Raw genomic sequence first — 21,241 nt, 5'->3', positions numbered from 1 at the left:
GGGCATAAATTAAAAATAAATTACTTTAAAGATAAACACCAACTCATTCTAGTGCCGAGGTCATGGAAAGCATGGGGTTCTACCTCCATGCCCCCAAGTGGCTTCATGGCATATTACGGGGTTACCTTTACCTTTTACTTTAAAGATAAACTACTCAGTGAAATTGGTGAAATTTATGGAAAGGAACATTCAACGTACCAAAGAATACTGAAAATATGTACCCTATATTTATGTGAGTCAGAGGAAGAACAATTGTTTGTATGCATATGAAGTTTGATTAATGTAATATGTAGCTAATCGGCGATGTATGCAATGGAGGGGGAAAGCAACTGCACCCTATTCCTGGTTTAGTTGCCTTATAAGTGGTATCTTGTTGGTATCACTTGTGAGGTTCAGACCTGTCTTCGGACAGATGACTAAACAACAACCTTATATATAGGCCTATGTGTACCTAATTTATAATAATTGTCCTACAGGTGTTCCATAAACTTCTGTAATGATTTACTACTTCCAGGTAATACGCACAGACAAACACACTTCAGCGATTTAGTATGAAAGATGTACACTTACGTCCTTGATAGCAGCTACTTCACAATCGAAGAAATTTCTCGGTCATCTGTCACAGTCTTCACTAGTTCACTTAAGCTTCTGCCTTGGTAATGGCCGTCTTAGTCCAGATCACAGATACAGTATACTGATAGATTGGCAATGGAAAGTACTGGTCGAAATCAGCGCTGCGCACAGCCACCATGTTATCTTCCCCCCACCCTCAGACACAGCTGCCATATTAGGTATCTTAGGTACCTACATAAAAAGAGGCCGCCCAAGAGATATTTTTTAATTTTACGACGCTTTATCAACATCTCTGGTTATTTAGCGTCTGAATGAGAGGAAGGTGATAATGCCAGTGAAATGAGTACGAGGTCCAACACCAAAAGTTACCTAGCATTTGCTCAAATTGGGTTGAGGGAAAAGCCCGGAAAAAACCTCAACCAGGTAACTTGACCCGACCAGGAATCAAACCTGGGCCACCTGATTTCGCGGCCAGACGCGCTAACCGTTACTCCAAAGGTGTGGACAAGAGACATTATAAGTGTATTCGTATAGACCAGGCCTGCACAAACAGCGCTCAACGAGCGCGCGTGCTCCTTCGGAGCGGGAGAGCGGTGTTTACCGCTCGCCGAAACGGAGAGGAAGATACGTCAGAATGACATAGACTTGCTATAGGTAGAGGAAAGGGAAACGACCACTCAGCTATCTAGTGGAGTGCAGTGTGTAGGCCTATTCTCAGTAACTGTTTCACGTTGCTTACCTACTGCTACAGTACAGTATGGAGGAATCTAAAAGACGGAACATAACATTTAACGGTTTACAGCTCGAACTTATTGATCTTCAATGTGACCTAAGGGCTAAAGATCGTTTGAATAATACTACTAGCCTGGTTGAGATTTACAAGACTAAACATTAGCAATAATAGCCACGACTACACAGGCTGGCTGTGAAAATGATTGCTATATTTGGCTCAACATTTATATTTGTGAGCAACTGTTTTCTATATTCAACTTTAATAAAGGCAGACATCGAACATTTGTAACTGATGTTTCATTACAATCAGTAGGCTACTGTTCCTTTCAGCTGCCAACAGCATAAAACCTCGTTTTGATGTAGGCTACTGATAAATAAAAATATAACAAAATGATATTGTACATTTAAGTAGCTATAGCATTTCTATTACTTCCGTAAAATAAATATTTTTTATTAATTAATAATAGTCCAAGATAGTTTTGCAAACACTGAACTGGAATTTATTTCATAAGCACTCGTAATAGTACTTCCTTTTGTGTTTATTTTGTACGAGATCCACCCCTTCTTCCAGTCAACCCTTATACAGAGCGCAGCTAATATCTGCATTCCGCTCATGAGCTGTGAGCCGGCTCTGAGAGCGCAAACTTTGTGCATGCCTGGTATAGACCTAATGAAAAAAAAAGGCCAGAGACATGAGATATTATAGGTTAATTGGAATTCCTTTAAACCTGTCTGAAACAGAGTTAAATGACGACATGCGATCAAGGCCCAATGCTCCTGAACAGGAGATGAAGGATTTATCATTATTATTATTATTATTATTATTATTATTATTATTATTATTATTATTATTATTATTATTATAGAGAATGAAAAATGGGGAAAGTTACACAACGCAGAACTGCACGCATTTTATGCTTCACCTAACGTAATTACAAACATTAAATCCAGACGTTTAAGATGGACAGGGGATGTAGTAGGGATGGGTAAATCCAGAAATGCATATAGAGTGTTAGTTGGGAGATCTGAGAGAAAAAGACCTTTGGAGAGGCCGAGACGTAGGTGGGAGGATGATATTAAAATGGATTTGAGGGAGGTGGGACATGATGGTAGAGACTGGATTAATCTTGCTCAAGATAGGGACCGATAGTAGGCTTATGTGAGGGCGGCAATGAACCTACGGGTTCCCTAAAAGCCATCTCTAAGTGTTATTATTATTATTATTATTATTATTATTATTATTATTATTATTATTATTATTAACAGCAGGAGTAGTAGTAGTAGTAGTAGTAGTAGTAGTAGTAGTAGTAGTAGTAGTAGTATAGTAATAGTAGTAGTAGCAGCAGTAACAATAGTACAAAATTTCAATATGAAAACAACCTAAGCTATTAAACTTATGTGTGTGGTACAACACAAATTCCTACACAAATGAGTTCAAAGTTTTCTGCTATCTAAAAATGACACATTTCTAGGAATAATAGTAGCCACTAATCAGATATCATCTGTTTCATCTTGTTCTTAATATCTTAACAAAAGAAACAAATATTTAAGCACACAGAATGTCACCAACACTGAGAAAAACATTCTCGATGAAATAGTTTAATATTTCTATACAGTTATTCACTTTCATGACAATATAGAACTTGCAAGAACAATTTTTCTTGGACAATCCGTTACAATTAGAATAAAATAATATAAGACATTCATACATATACACACAAGTCACATGTTCTATATTTCAAAATTTCTTTTCCTACTTCAGGGGAATTTTCTCACAGCTTATCAAACTCATGTATTTATTTTGTAGGTGAGTTCCACTCTTGCAATTGAGAAAATGAGAGCTAGTTCTGCGGATGTGATGTACGAACTCTAAAATTCTAACATTAAACTCTGCTCATTAAACTGCATAACTCCACTGCGAACGTTAGCACGTAATGAAGCGTGCATAATTTACATTCTATTAAGAACAAACGTTTTAACGTCTTATACATTTGTTATTCTTATCAAATAGTTACTCTTGATTAGCACTGTACGTGTAAACAGAAAATACTGTTGTGATGTAAGAATAAAATTAAATAAGGAAAAGTTTATTCTGTTTTAAGCATTAAAATTTATTTAATTTTTGAAAGGACTAGATTAGAAAAGAAATCCTTACGGATACGTAAGTGTTCAGCAGTCTTTTTCTTGTTGTTCCTTGATATCCACACAGATAATTAACTTGTCTTGTGACACAGACTTCTCTTCTGCTTCAGGGGAAGTTTGTCGCAGCTTCTCAAATTCTTGTGTCTGTTCCTTAGGCGAATTCCATTCTTGCAAGTCAGAAGTTGTGAAGCAGAGGTTGATAAATCCTGGGATAGCTACCACAGCTGAAGTCACCATGAACACCTTTTGCCATTGTCCAACAGTTTGCTGGAGTAAAATAAAGTGTATTGTATTTATTTTATTATGTCATATTTCAGTATTGGTAACAGTTTCATTTACAGTCCAATCTCCAAAACAAAATCAAGATTATTTTCGACGGAAATTGATTTCCTGCGGCGCTCCGCAAGAATAAGAAACAATATGATTAGAGAAAAAATGAATATTCAACATTCAATAATATACTTCACACTGGTAACCCGGTTTCGAATCCTGGCGGGTCCAACTGGAATTTAGGTTGGCAAAGAGATGTTGGTGGTAGATTTTCGCGGGGTACTCTCGTTTACCGGAATTCCACCATTGCTCCATTAATCATCATCATCATCATCATTCTGTGTTACGTAGTTCGCCTTCTATGGTGAGCCAAGGGCAACTTATTCGTGGAGGCTGAAAGCAGGAGCGTAACTAACGGGCCCACAGAGGCCATGGGTTCAGGAGGCCCAGAAAACCGTTCTACGAGTATATTATACCTGAAGACATTATTTCGAAAACTAAGAAAAAGAAAACGTGGTTTGATGAAGATTGTTCCATTGTAGTAGATAGAAGGAAACAGGCAAAATTGAAATTCTTACAGGATCCAATTGAGGAGAATAGAGATAATTAGGTATTTCAATGAAAGACGGGAAGCAAGTCGTGCACTTAGGAATAAAAAGAGAGGTTACTTGAAGGAAAAACTGAATGAGGTAGAAACAAATAGTAAGAATTAAAACATTCGAGATTTATATAAGGGTATAAAGGAATTTAAAAACGGATATCAGCCAAGGGTAAACGTGATCAAGGATGAGAATGGTGACTTGCTTGCAGACTCTCCATCAATCCTAAACAGATGGAAAAACTATTTTGCGCAACTACTAAATGTACATAGGCCAAATAGAAATGATCGGGACGAAATTGAAATACAAACTGTTGAGCCATTTATACCCGAACCCACGCTTTCAGAAGTCGAAATTGTGATAGAAAATCTGAAAAAGTACAAGTCTCCAGGTATCGATCAAATTCCAGCAGAATTAATACAAGAGGGTGGAAGTGCATTATATAGCGAAATTTATAAACTTGTACTTGCTATTTGGGAAAAGGAAATTGTACCAGAACAATGGAAGGAGTCCATAATTGTACCTATTTTTAAAAAGGGGGACAAAACCAACTGTGGTAACTTTCGAGGAATATCACTTTTGTTGACGTCGTACAAAATTTTGTCCAATATTCTTTTGAGAAGATTAACTCCATACGTAGATGAAATTATTGGGGATCATCAGTGCGGTTTTCGGCGTAATAGATCGACTATTGATCAGATTTTTTGTATTCGACAGATAATGGAGAAAAAATGGGAGTATAAGGGTACAGTACATCAGTTATTCATAGATTTAAAAAAGGCATATGACTCGGTTAAGAGGGAAGTATTATATTTGGTATTCCCAAGAAACTAGTTCAATTAATTAAAATGTGTCTCAGTGAAACATACAGCAGAGTCCATATAGGTCAGTTTCTATCTGATGCTTTTCCAATTCACTGCGGGCTAAATCAGGGAGATACACTATCACCTTTACTTTTTAACTTCGCTTTAGAATATGCCATTAGGAAAGTTCAGGATAACAGGCAGGATTTGGAATTGAACGGGTTACATCAGATTCTTGTCTATGCGGATGACGTGAATATGTTAGGAGAAAATACACAAACGATTAGGGAAAACATGGAAATTTTACTTGAAGTAAGTAAAGCGGTCGGTTTGGAAGTAAATCCCGAAAAGACAAAGTATATGATTATGTCTCGTGACCAGAATATTGTACGAAATGGAAATATAAAAATTGGAGATTTATCCTTCGAAGAGGTGGAAAAATTCAAATATCTTGGAGCAACAGTAACAAATATAAATGACACTCGGGAGGAAATTAAACGCAGAATAAATAGGTAGGAAATGCGTGTTATTATTCGGTTGAGAAGCTCTTATCATCCAGTCTGCTATCCAAAAATCTGAAAGTTAGAATTTATAAAACAGTTATATTACCGGTTGTTCTGTATGGTTGTGAAACTTGGACTCTCACTCTGAGAGAGGAACATAGGTTAAGGGTGTTTGAGAATAAGGTTCTTAGGAAAATATTTGGGGCTAAAAGGGATGAAGTTACAGGAGAATGGAGAAAGTTACACAACGCAGAACTGCAATCATTGTATTCTTCACCTGACATAATTAGGAACATTAAATCCAGACTTTGAGATGGGCAGGGCATGTAGCACGTATGGACGAATCCAGAAATGCATATAGAGTGTTAGTTGGGAGACCGGAGGGAAAAAGACCTTTAGGGAGGCCGAGACGTAGATGGGAGGATAATATTAAAATGGATTTGAGGGAGGTGGGATATGATGATAGAGACTGGATTAATCTTGCACAGGATATGGACCGATGGCGGGCTTATGTGAGGGCGGCAATGAACCTTCGGGTTCCTTAAAAGCCATTTGTAAGTAAGTCATTTCATTTCCAAAGGAATACTATTTACAGCATTCTTACAATAGTTGCGCTTCTTTCAACAATCATCTCTAGATGCAATAAGGTGCAATAATTTTTTTCTTACCGAAATGTCAACGTTAATCCCCACCCCGCTTCTCCAACACGTGTTCAGCTCTTTCTGTCCTCATCTCGCACGAACAGTGCGCGGGTCATAATTTAAATTTAGTTCTAAATGATTGCTTTAGTGGCATTTCAGAAATAAGTGTAAAGCAAGTATATATTTTTTAGTGAAAGTTTACCGCGTTGGCAGAAATTCAATACTACTCTGGATAATGGAACTACCAAACGCAAATTAAAAAAAAAAAAACTGTCTTACGATATAGTTTTCTCGATTTGATAGTTTATTCATGTTGAAAAGTGGGTTTTTGCAGGTTATGATATGCCTTGAAAATATAGTTCTGTTGGTGAAACGAAATGGAAGCTCATCTTCAAGGTATGTTCTATCACGCAAAGTGACTCTAATAGCTCTTACGAAAAATATACAGCTCATATAGCATGCAAGAGAAAGGACTGAAAGATAGGAGTTGGAAATGTTTAAAGAAAAATCAAGTACAGTAGGAAGAATTTATTATTGAAATGGTAAACGAAAGAGGAGGAATGTCTTCGTAGTGATGATGAAATGTGTGTGTGTGGGGGGGGGGGGGAGATGGAAACGAGTTAAAAAAAAAGTTCCTTATAATTTTTCTTCTTCGAGTGCCTTAGAATGTGATTTTTCCCTGTCAAATTACTCTGTCTTGTTTATGGTATTTGTTTTTAGAAATATTAGTAATTTATTTAATTGGTTTTTCTATTTTCGCGTGTCTTACGAGTAGGCTATATAAAAATTATGTTACTGCCATTAACACTATAGTGTTTATGCATAAAACAAATTATTTCATAAAAACATGCTCTTTCAGATGATATGAAAAAACTATTGTATATCATTTAAAATTCCATTCGATGACGTCACAACTCGCAAAATATTTTTGTCCATAAAGTAATAATAATAATAATAATAATAATAATAATAATAATAATAATAATAATAATCACGACTATCTCATTCTCATCCCCTTCCTCTGATTAAGGGTCGATTGCTATTTTATATTATGCATGTTAAATTAAACTACAATCCATAATATTATGTAATTAAAATATTTCAAACTTACATTTTCGAAGGTAAAAAAACTGACAACTAAGGGTGATAAAATTCCAGGAATAACTGCAATCGTCTGGCTTATTCCACACATAACACCTGAAATAAAAAGAGATCATTAGTGTGGTTGAAGATAAATGAGCTAAGCTAAAATAACGAACAACGCAAAATTATATTAGACAAGTTTCCGTATTTGCGAATATAGTCTGTGTAATCTGAAATCTGCTCAATTAGATAATGGAATCACTCGCACACAAAAATAGAGCTAATATTAATTAGGCCTAATCCAATTCATATTTGAGTATTGGAAAACAAACTCACATTACAGAAAAACTAGAATTTTCTGTTCACTTCTAGTATCTTGTAGAATTTTTTCACATTAATACAAGTTATTCTCGAGTATAAAGATGACTTTATGCTTATTAGTGTTCAACTCCTTTTTAACATGTGATAGCAGGAAATTCTATGTTTTTACATTTAATAAATAGGGACCTCTCAGATTTTCAAAGATTTTTAATACTCTAGTGAGCCATACACTCCCATTCCGCTTGTAAGTTATGAAGAACAGTGGAGGAAGAGATTCTGGTTATAACTGCAAAAATGACAACAGAAATTATGAAAAAGTCTGTTTTTAAAGATAAAAAAAATAATCTGAAGTAAGTTAACGGTTTTCTAGTGGATAACGACGGAAAATAATCTATATTGCACAAAGAGAAAATCGATTAATGATGGACAATTTCATTTTCCAATGTCTTTTATACAGAGAGTTCAACAAAATGTAGAGTCTACCGTCAGCCATCCGGTTTTCTTACTGCTCGTCCCATATAATATAGGTTACCCCGTAAATCTCCACTTATGAAGAAGTTTAAATGGATACGATTGTGAAGGAACACTTGTTTCCGGATACTTTCGTCTAAAATGTCGCTTCAATGCGTGTTAATTCAAATTTTCTTAAAAGGTGTGAAAGATGTGTGGCACACAAGGACATCCTATAGTAATGTCACAAGAGGTTTGAGATTTGCCGATAAATCCACGAGCGAAGCGAGTGGGTTTATTTGGGAAATCTCAGACCTCGAGTGACTAGGACTGTTTCGTAAATAAAATAAAAATATATCCCTAAAATTCGCTCACAAAATGTTAATAATTGTATATTTACGAATACTTAACCTATTCAGATATTGTTAAGTCGAAATAGATGAATAACGATTACTGCAATAAAGAAATTGAATGTTATTCACTAATGCCAATTGAGAAACGCGAAATACAGGTTTAAAAATGTTAATTACATGTACTACGCTTTTCTCTTGTTATTGTAACAGAAATACGTTTTCATTATCTGCTGAAATCATAATTTCATTTAAACATTTTATAATACAATTATAAATAACGTGATTAATACATTAATTAAATAAACAATTGTTATGAAGGAGTGCCATTTTCTTTAGATACATGGACATGGAATCAGAAGATGAAGATGTAGATGTGGAAGTAGGATTTCGCACTTTATTTAGTACAATGGATTCATGCTCATCGATTTACATGGAAACAGTTGGCGACATTGACTAAACAAAAGAATGACTATACGATAAATTGATAGTGATAAATGGAGCTTCAGAAATTATCGCGATGTAGGACTGTGATTGGTTGGAATTCAAAATGTCATTACACTTCATTGGCCGAAAATGGAATGACGTCATATAAACGAAATAGCCAACATAATTTATGACAAAGGTAGGTGATTATTGTAATTGTAATTTGCATGAGCAATCTATATTCTTCACTTAAGGGGCTATGCATATTCGACTCTGCCGGCAAACAGCGTGCTTCCAGCCGCCACGCGCGGCTGCATACTCACGGATGAACGTCTATTTGAAATCCCTGTGTATACGTGTATATACTCGTATAATATATGTCAAACACAGTAATTTTGCTGCATATATAAACATTAATATGTTTAAGAAAGTTGATAACTTACTTGCATAATTGGGACTGAGATCTACCAGGTGTCCCAGAGCTCCTGCGGCCTCACCACCACTACTCGACGTGGCTACAGTTAGAAGAACGATAGCCAAGATGAAGTTGCATCCACTGAATGCCAGGCACAATATCAGTAAGCCTTGAACAAGGCAGCCTGCATCACACGACATGAATGTTAAATAAATACCTCTAACACATTTATTATTTAATCTACAAATGTTTATTAGTCTAATGTGAACTATCGTTATTCATTTTCAACACAAAATGAAAGATTCGTAAATGTTGAGCTAAGTTAAACATAAGCATTAAATGTGAAGAGAAAAGATTTAACACTTGAAGGATTTACTGTTTTCAGAATATAGGAGGGGTGATAGTAGAAGTAAGAATAATAAAGTGTATAAGATTTGTTGATATGACACTGTTAGCAGAAGAGATGATGTTGAGGAATATGATACTGGAGCTAAATGACAGTTGTTAGCAGTTTGAGATGAAGATAAACGGAAGAAAAATAAAAAGGTAAACGTACGAATTCGAAATGAGACAGTGGAACAGGTGGACAGCTTCAAATACTTGGGTGTACTACTGCGTGTTCAGTTCAAAGTGTGTCATGGCTCGCTGTATGTCGTCATGTGGCTAGCCGATGAGTCTAGAGAATTCAATCTCCCTACACTTCCGCAGAGGCGTATTACCTATATGCCAGAGAAGTTGCCTGGCAAGTACGGCGTTCATTCTGAAGAGTACTTACCGATACGTACGATATTGCCGCTAGTGGCAGGAATGTGAACTGTTTGGAAACACGTACTGAGGTGAGTTTTTTCTTTATGGGGAGAGGATTAAAACGATTACTCACGTATTTGTTGACATTAACTTCGACGGTCAACATGGACACGGAGCATTTGATTTGTGTTGTGGAATGTTGCCGTTACCGATGATAACAAATACCCTGCGTACGATTTTCCCGCGCAAAATACAGCTCGAAAGAGGTTATGGTAGCACACAGACCGTACAGACCGCCATCTATTGCTACGACATTCAACTTATACCGTACACGTTCTCAAGTTCAGATTGAACGCCTTGAATAATAGGCAACTTCTCTGACATAAAAGCTGAAACTCGCTTCAAATCGCTAACTCACAACAGTGACGTCATAACACACTTTGAAATGAACACCCAGTATAAACAGTAACATGAGCTGCTGCCAACGGAACTGGAATCCGGTGTGACTTAGTGGATAAAGCGTCAGCACGGAGAGCTGAAAACCCGGGTTCGAGTCCCGGTGCCGGAGATAATTTTTCTCTGTCTATCCATCCTTTATCATATGATAATGCAGAATTCCTGCACGGAAATATATTTACTTCGATACATAATAATAATAATAATAATAATAATAATAATAATAATAATAATAATAATAATAATAATAATAATAATAATAATAATAATAATAATCAGGGAACGGATTTATATGGACTAAAAATATATGAAATATGTAAATATATATGTAGTTATTTTTACCAAAATATGGAATTAAATATGGATTTTTACCAAAATATGGAATTAAATATGGACTTAAAATTATAAAAAAATGACTATGTACGTTAAATATTGGTACATTTTAATCAAACTAAACAAAAAATATAATGGACGTACCTTATCTTCCAATGTAGTTTCAACAAAACACAATTTTTATTGTCTGTTACCATAACAATAGGTTACAAACATTTCTTTCAAGTGCTGAAAAGTGAATCTTCTTCTATTGTCTCTGAGGATAGATTTATACTGACTAAAAGAGCGTTCGACGTCACAAGAAGTAACTGGTACATAATTCAATTTCACAATGTCTGCTGGGGATAAGTCCAAGTTAATCTTCACTGTTGATTCACCACTCATCACAGCAACAACCTTTTGTAGTTCTTCATATCCAGGGTTTTTTGAAAGTACAGTGTCCACCTTAGCTCTTACTGCATCTGCAACTTTACCTCTACCACGATTCAGTTGTTCCACAGTACTATTTATAATTTCAAAACTTTCAGATAGTGAAAGGTGCCTATTTTGGAGACTTTTGAGCGTTTTTATGATGCATGAAAATGTATGCTGAATGTGAGCTAAGTCATTCTTCACACTTATGTCACAGGTAACTGTTTTCGCAGTATCAATTGAGACTGCATCTTCAGAGTCCAATGCAAGGAGAACATTGTTAATAGAGTCTATATGTTCGGCATAATATTCAACTGCTTCTAGCCATGTACCCCATCTAGTTAAAATTGGCTTTGGTGGCAATGGAATTTCAGGGTACATTTCTTTCAACACGTTAACTCTACTGGGAGCTTTGAGAAATACTTTTTTCACTGATGAAATCAACAAATCTACTTTAGGGAAATTGTCTCTGACCACTTCTGCCACACGATGAAATGCATGCGCCACACAAGTAAAATGAGTCAATTTAGGATATACAACAGATAATGCTTGTCCAGCTTTGACCATATAAGGGGCAGCATCGCTAATAAAGAATAACACATTATCGTACATAATACCCTTTGGCCACAGGATACCCATAGCTTCGTTGAACAGTTTAACTATAGTTTTGTTATTGCACTTTTCTAGAACATCACAATGTAAAAGAATTCGTTCAGAATATTGTTCACTTAACAAACCGATAACTACATTACCAACAAGTCTACCTTCTTTGTCGGGAGTCTCATCAATGGAAACCCAAATTGAACTATCTTTAATTTCATCTCTTATCTTCTGTATTGTCTCATCGTAGATGGATGGAGCATACGTCTTCCTAAGTGTTGACTCATCCGGGATTGTATGTTGAGTATATTTTTCAAGGAATTCCCTGAAGACCTTATTCTTTAGTTTGTAGAGAGGAATATCAGCAGAGATGAGAGAACGGCACAGGTCGATGTTAAACTCAGATCTTACATTCGATGTTGTTGGTTGTGTTAAAAACAATTGTCTCTGCTTGGAATTTAGTTGTTTGTTGGCCTGATGTTTACTAGTTGTAATGTGTTGTTGCACCAGGAACTTTTGTGTAGATGATACTGCACACTGACACAAATTACAAAATAATATTTTATTGTCAGTTGATAAACCATCTTCTTTAAATTCTGAAATGTAACTTGTTAGTTTTGATTTTAAATTGACTGAATGACGTACTTTTGGCATATTTACCGTCTTTATAGTATGATTTACAAAACTGAACCTATGTGTACTCTGACTGGCATTTAACTGTTGAGCTGCACAACTGAAGTCTGTTAAAAATTTTAAATTAAATTAATACAGTTTTGTAACTTACTTTCCCATTGTTGATAGGACTGCTAATTTTCAAATAACTCTGATGTTAAAGGGATTACTGAACATGTGTTTAAATCTCTATTGTTGAAATGTATTTTTAAAAGTTAATGGAATTTTGTTTTGTTTTATTGTTAAACCTAATATAATATGGACTGTTTTATATGAAATATGGAAAATATATGGAAATTAGCGAAAATATGTACTAAACTCTAAAATATGGAAAAATATGGAAAATAAAAGTAGGATTTTTCAACCCTACACATTGTGAAACATAAAGATAATGCAAAATATAAATTATATTAGCTTTATAAGTAAATATGTATTTACATATAAATCCTTTCCCTGATAATAATAATAATAATAATAATAATAATAATAATAATAATAATAATAATAATAATAATGCTGTCAGAAAGTTGAAAAGAGGATAGCAATGACCAAGGAAGCTTTTAATAGGGAAAGGAGCATCTTCTGCCGATTTCAGGAAAAATAACTAAGGAAGAGACTAGTGAAGTGCTTTGTGTGGAGTGTGGCATGGTATGGGGTAGAAACATGGACACGACTACAAGCATTTGAAATGTATATGTGGAGAAGAATGGAATAAGCAAAGAATACAATATGGAAATTTCCGTAGAAAAAAAAAGTTTTGACTTTAAAGGATTAGATACAACCATAGCAAAGATAATAATTGAAAGAAAAATAATAGAGCAAGTTAATAGTTTTAACTATCTAGCATACCATACATCTACTTTTGTAAATGATAAAGATTTCAAAAATAAAATAAGTAAATTTAGCTATATGTGTGGAACAATCAGAAGGAATTTAAGTAAAACAAGAAAAGAAATGCAAATCCATGTTTGGCTGATGATGATGAAGTTTAGTTTTTAGGTCTTCATGTTCTCTATTACTTGCAATGCATTAGGTTTTTTTTTAATTTATAGCATTTTCTTTAGTAATTGAGAAATAACGCATAGATTCAATGTATATTGGCTACATTTGGTTATTACACCTATTTGTCCATATTAATTACAACTTGTGATATAAAAATATCAATAATGTATGTTAATATAATTTTAGATTCTCTAACTTCATAAAAAAAGTCTATAGTAAAATTAATATATTTACAGTATGTCCTGTGATTTAAAAGCAATGTAGGCCTACGTTAATATAATTTTCGATTCTCAAAACCTAACAATACTGATTATCATAAAATTATACATTCTACATATAATGTGTATTATGTATGCTTATGTATGGATGTATATGAGTTTTTCTTCTCTTCTTCAATGTTGTGATATATCAATAACAATTTGAATATGTTTATTTCGTCCAATACTACGTTAAGCGTCAAAAGTGACCATACTTTGTCAAGTTTTGATCGTCATATCTTTGAATTACTTGATTTACACACTGTTATTGTATGTTAGCTAATATGGCGGCGAGCGCAGCTTTCAATTTGTCCCGGTTTCCTCGTTCTGCACAGTCGGGACTGTAGGGGCTTAATTACTATAAGGATACTTACACACAGCTATGGCGAACTTGCGGACGTTGGTTCGCGAACATTTGTCATGTTCTAGCATGTAGTCACAACCAGTAGAGATAATGTGCGCTACAATTAACCTCAAAACGTGAGGTATTCCGGAAAACATACCAGTCTGTAATGAAAATTAATTTTGTAAGTACAATAATCCACATATACCAATATCTTTCTTCTGCAAATACCAGAATAATCATGCGGACTAAGCTGTTTATAAAGATTATTGAGAAGAAAGGTATCCAATTTAGATATCGCGTTTGTGGTGTACAACTGGTGACATCAGAAGTCTTCACTGATAAAGTCTTACGAAAGATATCAACTGATAATACTCCCTCTCTGAGAACTCTGTGCCGAAATACGTAGTACAGTCAACTCCGGATATAGTGAACCTCTGCGGACTTGCATAATTCGTTCACTATATCCGAAATGTTTCTCCCCTAACATTAAATGAACAAGAAAATAAAATATTTCATTTTTGTGGAATGGATTACACTGTACACTGTATATTGTTACTCACAGTTGATTTACTTGAACTATGCTGTCGACTGACGTCTGCTTGCGAAAGACTACGTTCAATGACACTGATAATATACGCCTTATCTTCCAAAGAAAACACTTTACGCTTCGACATTTTTATACAGTACATTCACTGTTGGAACACTAGAAACAGACTGATCAGGTAGAAATGACAAATGTTATGGTGTGACTGCGTACTCAGCCTTGGAATTTCCCGGGTCACTTAATGGAAACTAGGAGAGGGTTGATGAAGTTTGAAAGCCATCGAAATTTTACCTTCATTTATGATCTGGACATAATGTCCTTCCCCTTTTAATAAAAGAAGGCGATTTCATTTTCTGTTGTTTCGATGTTATCCGTCATAATGATATGTTTTTGAGAACAAAAGGCAACGCTTAGACGGTTGAGGATTAGAAATAAGTAGAGTGCCTGAGAATAGAATGTCAACCCTTCGACGGTGGAATGAGGCAAGGTCGTCAAGCGTTGCCTGGATTTACAGTAGACCTACAGCTCATTGTCTAGGAATCACTAATCCTACCTTTGTCCTTTGACTAAATGAGTAAGAAACTTAGAATGTTATCCCCAACACGTTCTTTCAATTTTATACAAGAAGGTCTGACTTCAAATACGAATTTGCCAGGATACAAGGTTCACTATAATCGAAGCGAGGATTGACTATAAATGGATATATTAATGTATTTTTTTATGTGTGCGGGTCGGGACCAACGATTTAGGTTTACTATAGCCGAATGTTCACTATAACCGAGTTCACTACATCCAGAGTTGACTGCATATTCCGATACAAGTGTGGTAAGTACACAGTCTAGTACATACATGGCGAAGTGTATCAACATCGGTTAAAAACGCAGTAATCGTAGATTATGAAACGACGGTTAAACAGTAACAGTAGTTAAAATGTAATTTGTGTGCACCATTCATAATCGCCGATTACTTAAACATGGCTAGCTGACACCTCATTTAACCAGAGTAAAGTCTATGATGGTACACTGTTTCTACAAAATGACTAAAGGAAAGCGTCCATACCGCTGCAAAGATAATAGTCAACGTCTAAAAATGACTGCGCTCACTCCGTTCTACATCGAAATGAACGTGTCCTACATTTTTGCTTTGCATTTGTTTGCCTTTGGGCGCTGTTATACTTGCGAGTTGCATTTCCTTGCTGTTAGGTTAAAATCGTACAAAATAGAAAATTGAATGCAAAAATGATTATATCCCATTGTGTGGTTGAAGTATCGCTAGACTTAATTACTAGAATTTAAAAAATATTATATAAACAGGTGGAAAAGGACGCAGAAGATTAATAGGAATGTGTATACGATCCAGGACCCCATTTACACGAGGGAACTGTTCATTATCCTATGATCCATCCATAACCTGTCTTTGTTCAGCCAGTGACATAGAGAAAGAGATATTAGAGTATTCCCTCTTAAAATACAGAAAATAACAGTTACATAGAATCGTATTATAAGCAGCCGAACCATAGGAGAAATATGACTTTGTGTGTTATTTCAAGTGATCCATTTGTAGATTTTGATAAACGAAATCCCTCCTGAAATTTTCTGTCACTTAATTCCTCCTAAGAATTCTCTCTTTCCACTAAAGAACCTTCACGCTCACGCTCTATCAAGTAATTCAAGTACTGTATTATAATAATAATAATCGTCTTCGAAATAAACATTTGTGGCTCTGGCCGCCATTTTGCTTTATTTGCTCTACTAATCACTGGTTATCTCCTTTAACCACTTGAATATGGCCGGTTAGAGATTACTGTGGTTAACCTCCTATTTAAGTCGTAACCGAGGTCGATCCACTGTAAAAATGCTTAACCAGAGGTTAGGTGACAATTTTAACCGGTGTTTACACTAACCGACGTTGATACACGTGGGCAACAGTCACGAAGCTTGAGATGATTTTTTTGCAATTCTCGCGATACAAAGCTCCAAACGGAATAAATGAATACGACTGCACAGAAAATATGTATTCAATTTAGCACTATTTAGGCCTAGCTAAGTCATTTATATTTATTGAAAGGTATACTGTAGTCCTACTTACCATGCGTATATCCCAGCCGTGAATGAACTGGAAGTAAGTGGGAGCTTGAGTCATAAGAGTGAATAAACCCCACAGATTCCCCCATTGTGAGATGAGATTAATCCACATTGGGAATGAGAAAATGATCTTCTTCCACGGTGTAGGAGGCTGAAACATTTATATACATATATTGTATTTATGTTACAGACAGTGTTGTAGAATAGTGCATTCGTGACATTGTTAAAGAATTTATCATTTTTGAACAGTAAGTTTTCTTTCAACATTTTTAAGTGAAAACATGTTTTACTACCATACAGACCTAAAAGGGTCTCGTATTTAGCGTCACATATTTTAAGTACGAATTTAAAGCAAAAACATATAAATCCCTACTCCCTTCCCCGTTTGATAACAGAAGAAAAGCTTAGTTAACTGACATTTTTGCAAGACACACTTTCCAGGTTTATTGGATAATATCCTCTTAAGAACCGGAAGAACTATGTAGTTCCTCTATGGTGTCTCACTGCATATTACGCGAAATGTTTGTGATCAACTAAATCGTAGTTTTCCTGAAAGGGAAATTGGACATTATGGACTAATCAGATGGCCTGCTAGGTCACCGGACTTTAATTTCCAGGATTCTTTTCTTGTAGATGTTATGAAAAGCAGGGTTTACAGAACATAAATTCCTAATATTAAAAAGCTCTGAAAACGTATCTTTCAGGTTGCATTGTAACACCCATTTACAGAGGTTCGCTATGCTGTCAGGGTCGCCAAGTTGCAATTCATGCACTTTCGTTGTCATATGGTTTCAATTTAAGTAACTTTGTTGCAAGTCTTGCTAATTCAGATACACCATTCTCCTGCACTAAACTTCTGTAAATGTTTGTTGCAAATTTTCGAGCATAACACCAATGTCTAAATGGACTATATTCAGTGATAACTCCGCAGTGCGGCTGAAGTCTCCTATCAATTTAAGAAGCCAGTCTCTTAATTTCTTCGCTGCATGCTGCACACTCGATGAATTTGGACCCACAGAACCTGGGAATTCTTCCCAGAATCTTCTTACTGCTGCTACGAACTCCGTTTTCATAAAAATTATGGTATATAAAAACTCATTCTAACTTTTATCTGTTATGACTGTTACGAATCATATGATCTCAACTGATTGTATTGTACCTAGCAGAATAACGTGTGAAAAAGAGTATTTATCCGCTAGACTGCCTCTTATTGCTTCCATGTGGTAAGAATTACTCTATAAATAACACTTGCTGTTCTACCGCCCTCATACCTACCCCCTGCTACTACTTCTGCGTGGCGGGAATCACAGCGTTCTCGTACATCCAGACGGGAGAATGAATTTCTCGCGGGTAGGAAAAAATACCTCTCTATATCTGTAAAATTAAAGAATATAAACTTACCTTTTTCTTTGTCACAGAATCTCCAAGACTTTTCTTGATATATAAACGCTCTTCTTCAGAGATTTTTGGATGATCATCAGGTGAGTCATAGGTCGTGAACCACCAAGAAACGAACCAAACTACACCGATTGAGGACGTAACATAAAACACCACGGGCCAATCAAACCAGTTAATGAGCATTCCGCACATGGGATATATGAGGGCTGCTCCAATAGAACTTCCTGTAGGAACAGAAGTACATTAATTACACACAATATTTTAGCAAAACCTCAGAATTTATCATGGAAATTGAAAGTTTGTTCAATAAAATTAAAGTGCACTGTGTTAGGATAGATTTTTCAATAGTCCTTTGCTCTTATAGAAACTTTCAATTTCCGTTTTTGCAATGGGTGTGATTTTATATCACTGGTGCTTAGGAATACGGCAGTATAAGGGTACAGTTCATCAGTTATTCATAGATTTAAAAAAGGCATATGGCTCGGTTAAGAGAGAAGTTTTGTATAATATTCTTATTGAATTTGGTATTCCCAAGAAACTAGTTCGATTAATTAAAATATGTCTTAGTGAAACTTATAGCAGAGTCCGTATAGGCCAGTTTCTATCTGATGCTTTTCCAATTTAGTAGAGACTAAAGCAAGGAGATGCACTATCACATTCGCTTTTTAACTTTGCTCTAGAATATGCCATTAGGAAAGTTCAGGATAACACAGAGGGTTTGGAATTGAACGGGTTACATAAGCTTCTTGTCAATGCAGATGACGTGAATATGTTAGGAGAAAATCCACAAACGAGTAGGGAAAACACGGAAATTCTACTTGAAGCAAGTAAAGCGATAGCTTTGGAAGTAAATCTCGAAAAGACAAAGTATATGATTATGTCTCGTGACCAGAATATTGTACGAAATTGAACTATAAAAATTGGAGATTTATCCTTCGAAGAGGTGGAAAAATTCAAATATCTTGGAGCAACAGTAACAAATATAAATGACACTCGGAGAAATTAAACGCAGAATAAATAGGTAGGAAATGCGTGTTATTATTCGGTTGAGAAGCTTTTGTCATCCAGTCTGCTGTAAAAAAATCTGAAAGTTAGAATTTATAAAACAGTTACATTACCGGTTATTTTGTATGGTTGTGAAACTTGGACTCTCACTTTGAGAGAGGAACAGAGATTAAGGGTGTTTGAGAATAAGGTTCTTAGGAAAATATTTGGGGCTAAGAGGGATGAAGTTACAGGAGAATGGAGAAAGTTACACAACGCAGAGCTGCACGCATTGCATACTTCACCTGACATAATTAGGAACATTAAATCCAGACGTTTGAGATGGGCAGGACATGTAGAACGTATGGGCGAATCCAGAAATGCATATAGAGTGTTAGTTGGGAGGCCGGAGGGAATAAGACCTTTGGGGAGGCCCAGACGTAGATGGGAGGATAATATTAAAATGGATTTGAGGGAGGTGGGATATGATGGTAGGGACTGGATTAATCTTGCTCAGGATAGGGAGCGATGGCGGGCTTATGTGAGGGCGGCAATGAACCTCCGGGTTCCTTAAAAGCCATAAGTAAGTACGGTGCTTGGGAATTATGTTAAAAATAAAATGATGGCAAGGATAGTGGTATAGACTATTATTCAAAGCAGCTTTACAGGAAGCTAAACTTGAAAGCATAATATAGTTCCCGTTCGTTAGCATGAAATCTCAATTAAAGTCACACAGTATAGTAGCACAGTATATAGCAAAAATATGTACTAATATACTGGGTGTTTAATTTGAAATAAGAAGTTAGGGTAATTTCCGATTAAACCGGAAATGGTATTTAAATAATACTTGCAAATGTTTGTGTAGTTTATATCACTTTAACACTTCTCTAAGTGTTACGTAAGTTGTAGCATAACTGTATAATATATTTGGGATCTACCAGATTCCAGTTACACCCGGTATAGAGGCCATATGAATCACTACGTAAGGGAATCCCTGTTCCACACTAACCACATTAATGGTTTATAAAAATGTTCACTATACTTCGTGAAGCGAAATCGCCGGATTTCAATGCTCAAATTGCGGAAAATATTTTTCTTCGTATTTTCAGTGACTCAATTCTGGCTAAGTACAGGTAAAGGTAAAGGTAAAGTCAACGCCATTACAGACAAAATTGGCGCAGAGGCAGAGGATGGCGGGAAGTTAAGGCTCCCACCTTTACAGAAAATTGCAGTAGGGATGTCAGTCCTATGTGCCCACCGTCTTTACTCCCAAAGTAATAACCCTGGTACTCATTTCCGTTAGGCTAAGGCCACACAGAAAGCAGGACTAAGCTTGGAGCAGTAACAAGCTTTTGCAAGAAGGAGAGCAGCACTGAGCTGAGCTGGAACGTAGGCCAGACAGAAAGCATTTCGACAGATAGCATCATGCCGCCCGTGCTATCACGGTTTGCAAGATTGTTATTAGTAAGCGACGTTTCTCTAGTATTGTTTGATGTGGTTGATAATCAGAGACAGTGGACTCATGAAATTAATTTACGACGGGAAGAACTCGGTGAATATAATAACTTATACAAAGAATTACGTAACTACAGTGAACGATTTTTTTAATATCTGCGAATGACTATAGAGACATTTGATAAATTGTTGCATATACTGGAACCTAGGTTGCAGAGAATGGAATTAAATTACAGAAAAAGCATCACGGCGGAGGAGAGGCTTGTTGTTACTTTGAGGTAAGTGAAATATCAGCACTAGTTCTACTACTGTATATTCTTTATTAGTTTTCATTGACTGATTAAAGGAACATAATTTTGCATAGAGAAAAGTAAAACATTAAATCAGTTATGGAAAACCTAAGTTGAAGATATATTAATGTCAATAGAAAGAACTGATATTTCCATTGTTTTTCAACACAACCTTATTAAATCGGTTATGAGAAAAAAAATAGTATTATAGTTCTAGAAAACGTTTCCAATGGAAAAAATTAAAACTGTTCATTGTTTCGCATCACCTCACTCAGATTAATAAACGTCTTAGATTCTTCATGATGGGAAGACATTGCCACAGGAGAACTGACTGCAGTCGAGGAAGCATAGATG

General features: G+C 35.6%; 1 protein-coding gene across 1 annotated transcript in view; it reads right to left on the bottom strand.

The window, feature by feature from the left end:
- Nucleotides 1-205: 205 nt before the first annotated feature.
- LOC138716349 (sialin-like) overlaps nt 206-21,241 on the bottom strand; it is a 35,333-nt gene continuing 14,297 nt past the window's right edge. The window contains exons 5-10 of the mRNA XM_069849337.1: nt 18,162-18,382; nt 16,765-16,911; nt 14,161-14,293; nt 9,337-9,492; nt 7,375-7,460; nt 206-3,714 (exon numbers count right to left, since the gene is read on the bottom strand). Coding sequence (XP_069705438.1) covers nt 3,475-3,714; nt 7,375-7,460; nt 9,337-9,492; nt 14,161-14,293; nt 16,765-16,911; nt 18,162-18,382 — 983 coding nt within the window. The 3' untranslated portion in view covers nt 206-3,474. The remainder of the gene's footprint in view (nt 3,715-7,374; nt 7,461-9,336; nt 9,493-14,160; nt 14,294-16,764; nt 16,912-18,161; nt 18,383-21,241) is intronic.

This window comes from Periplaneta americana, chromosome 16 (genome assembly GCF_040183065.1).
Source record: "Periplaneta americana isolate PAMFEO1 chromosome 16, P.americana_PAMFEO1_priV1, whole genome shotgun sequence".
NCBI lineage: Eukaryota > Metazoa > Arthropoda > Insecta > Blattodea > Blattidae > Periplaneta > Periplaneta americana.
This window is presented reverse-complemented; position numbering and strand designations above follow the sequence as displayed.